The sequence below is a fragment of the Octopus sinensis genome, linkage group LG1, assembly GCF_006345805.1.
Source record: "Octopus sinensis linkage group LG1, ASM634580v1, whole genome shotgun sequence".
Lineage (NCBI taxonomy): Eukaryota > Metazoa > Mollusca > Cephalopoda > Octopoda > Octopodidae > Octopus > Octopus sinensis.
Genome location: NC_042997.1, coordinates 127,837,139 through 127,838,769, shown reverse-complemented (window position 1 = coordinate 127,838,769; position 1,631 = coordinate 127,837,139). Strand labels below are relative to the sequence as shown.

Genomic DNA, 1,631 nt, shown 5'->3' with positions numbered 1-1,631 from the left:
GATGTTTCTTCAGTAGTGAAAGGAGGTGATAGTCGGAGGGGGACGAAATCAGGAGAATAAGGTGGGTGGTCTATCAATTCGAAGCCGAAGTCGCGTATTTTCCGTAGAGTTTCCTGTGCTGTTTGTACTAGTGCATTGTCCTCCAAAAGCAAGACACCGTGGCTCAACCTTCCACAGCTTTTCTGCATCAAAGCTTCACGAAGTTCTTCAGAGATACATAGTATCCTGCATTGATGGTGCGACACTTTGGTAGGAATTTTATGAGCCGTACTTCGTCTTTGTCCCAGAACACTGAAGCCAGAATCTTTCCAACTGACTTCTTGGGACGCCGTGAATCGCCGTGGAACCACTCCATTGATTGCTGCTTGGTTTGGGGATCATAATAGCGAGCGCCAAGTTTCACCCACGGTGACTAAACCAGCCATAAAATCAGGCTATTTTGCGGAAAGCTTTCTCATGTCCAGAATATTGTGGATAATGTGGCCAACTCTTTCACGGGAAATCCCCAGAGTCTCAGCTATGACTTTAACTGAAATCCATTGGTTCTCGAGAATCATGGCGTGTACAGCGTTGGCCTTGTTCCCTGGAGTTTCGGAAGTTGGCCGTCTTGACCGGGGTTCATCAGTGAACTCGAAGTACCCAGTCCGAAACCTAGACACCCAGATTTTCACTCTGGAGCAAGATTGGCAGCCATCCTTTAAGCCTTCCTTCTTCTCACCATGGATTCCCGCTGCTCCTTTGCTTTGCGAAAAGAGGAACTTCATGACCACCCGTGCTTCAATTTTGCCAAAATCCACCATATGAGGATTTAGCTATCATGAGTTAAATCTACAGAAAAGAGAAAGATATATTGTATACTATCATGATTTCTTGCGTATCCTCTCCTAAACAGTTGCCCAGCCTCCCCTGTAAAGGTACCAACTCTACCCTTTCGCGATGCCCTTAAGGCCAGGAAGAATTTTGATTACCAAATAAACTCATAAATGTCACTAAAACATTTCCGACTGAGTCATCAACGGGGGAAGCTTTACAGCAGTCTTTCTCAATCCTTATTTCTTTTTTACCTATGGACCCCTTTGATTCCTATTTTACTCGGATGACAGCCCCCACCCCATAGCTATTCGATGTTTAAAAAATCATTTTATTTTCATCATTAAATATTATTAGATTCACTTCAACATTTAAATTATTATTATTAATAATAAATTATTATATTGTTATTATTATTAAATATTATTAGGAATTGTATTAAAAATTGTTAAAACATTTTGTGTGTAGTAGAGATAAAACAAATTTATTATACATAAATTTTAAAACCCGAATTCTTACATGGACCCCACAAGGGTCATATGAACCCCAGTTGAGAACCACAGATCTACAGGGTCCCTCGACCTCTTAGAAATAGCAGCGAGGTTTCCCGTAAATTACATTCTACCGTCACGAGAAATTGGATAATGTAATCGTAGATATATTGGATAAAGTAGTTAACTGGAACTCATTTATTACAGGTCAGCTTAACCAGAGCATATCTGGGTCTTAACAGCAACAACTGTCAAACCATTCTTCCACTGGAACTATTAAACATTCTCTTAAAGACCACCGCTAGGAGAATTTTTCAATGCATGAAACAA

At 40.6% G+C, this 1,631-nt stretch overlaps 1 protein-coding gene across 1 annotated transcript; it reads right to left on the bottom strand.

Annotated features, from left to right (window-relative positions):
* Positions 1–434: 434 nt before the first annotated feature.
* On the bottom strand, positions 435–800 carry LOC115222142. The gene has a single exon (XM_029792316.1). The coding sequence runs from the start codon at positions 798–800 to the stop codon at positions 435–437; it is 366 nt and encodes a 121-aa protein (XP_029648176.1).
* Positions 801–1,631: the final 831 nt, after the last annotated feature.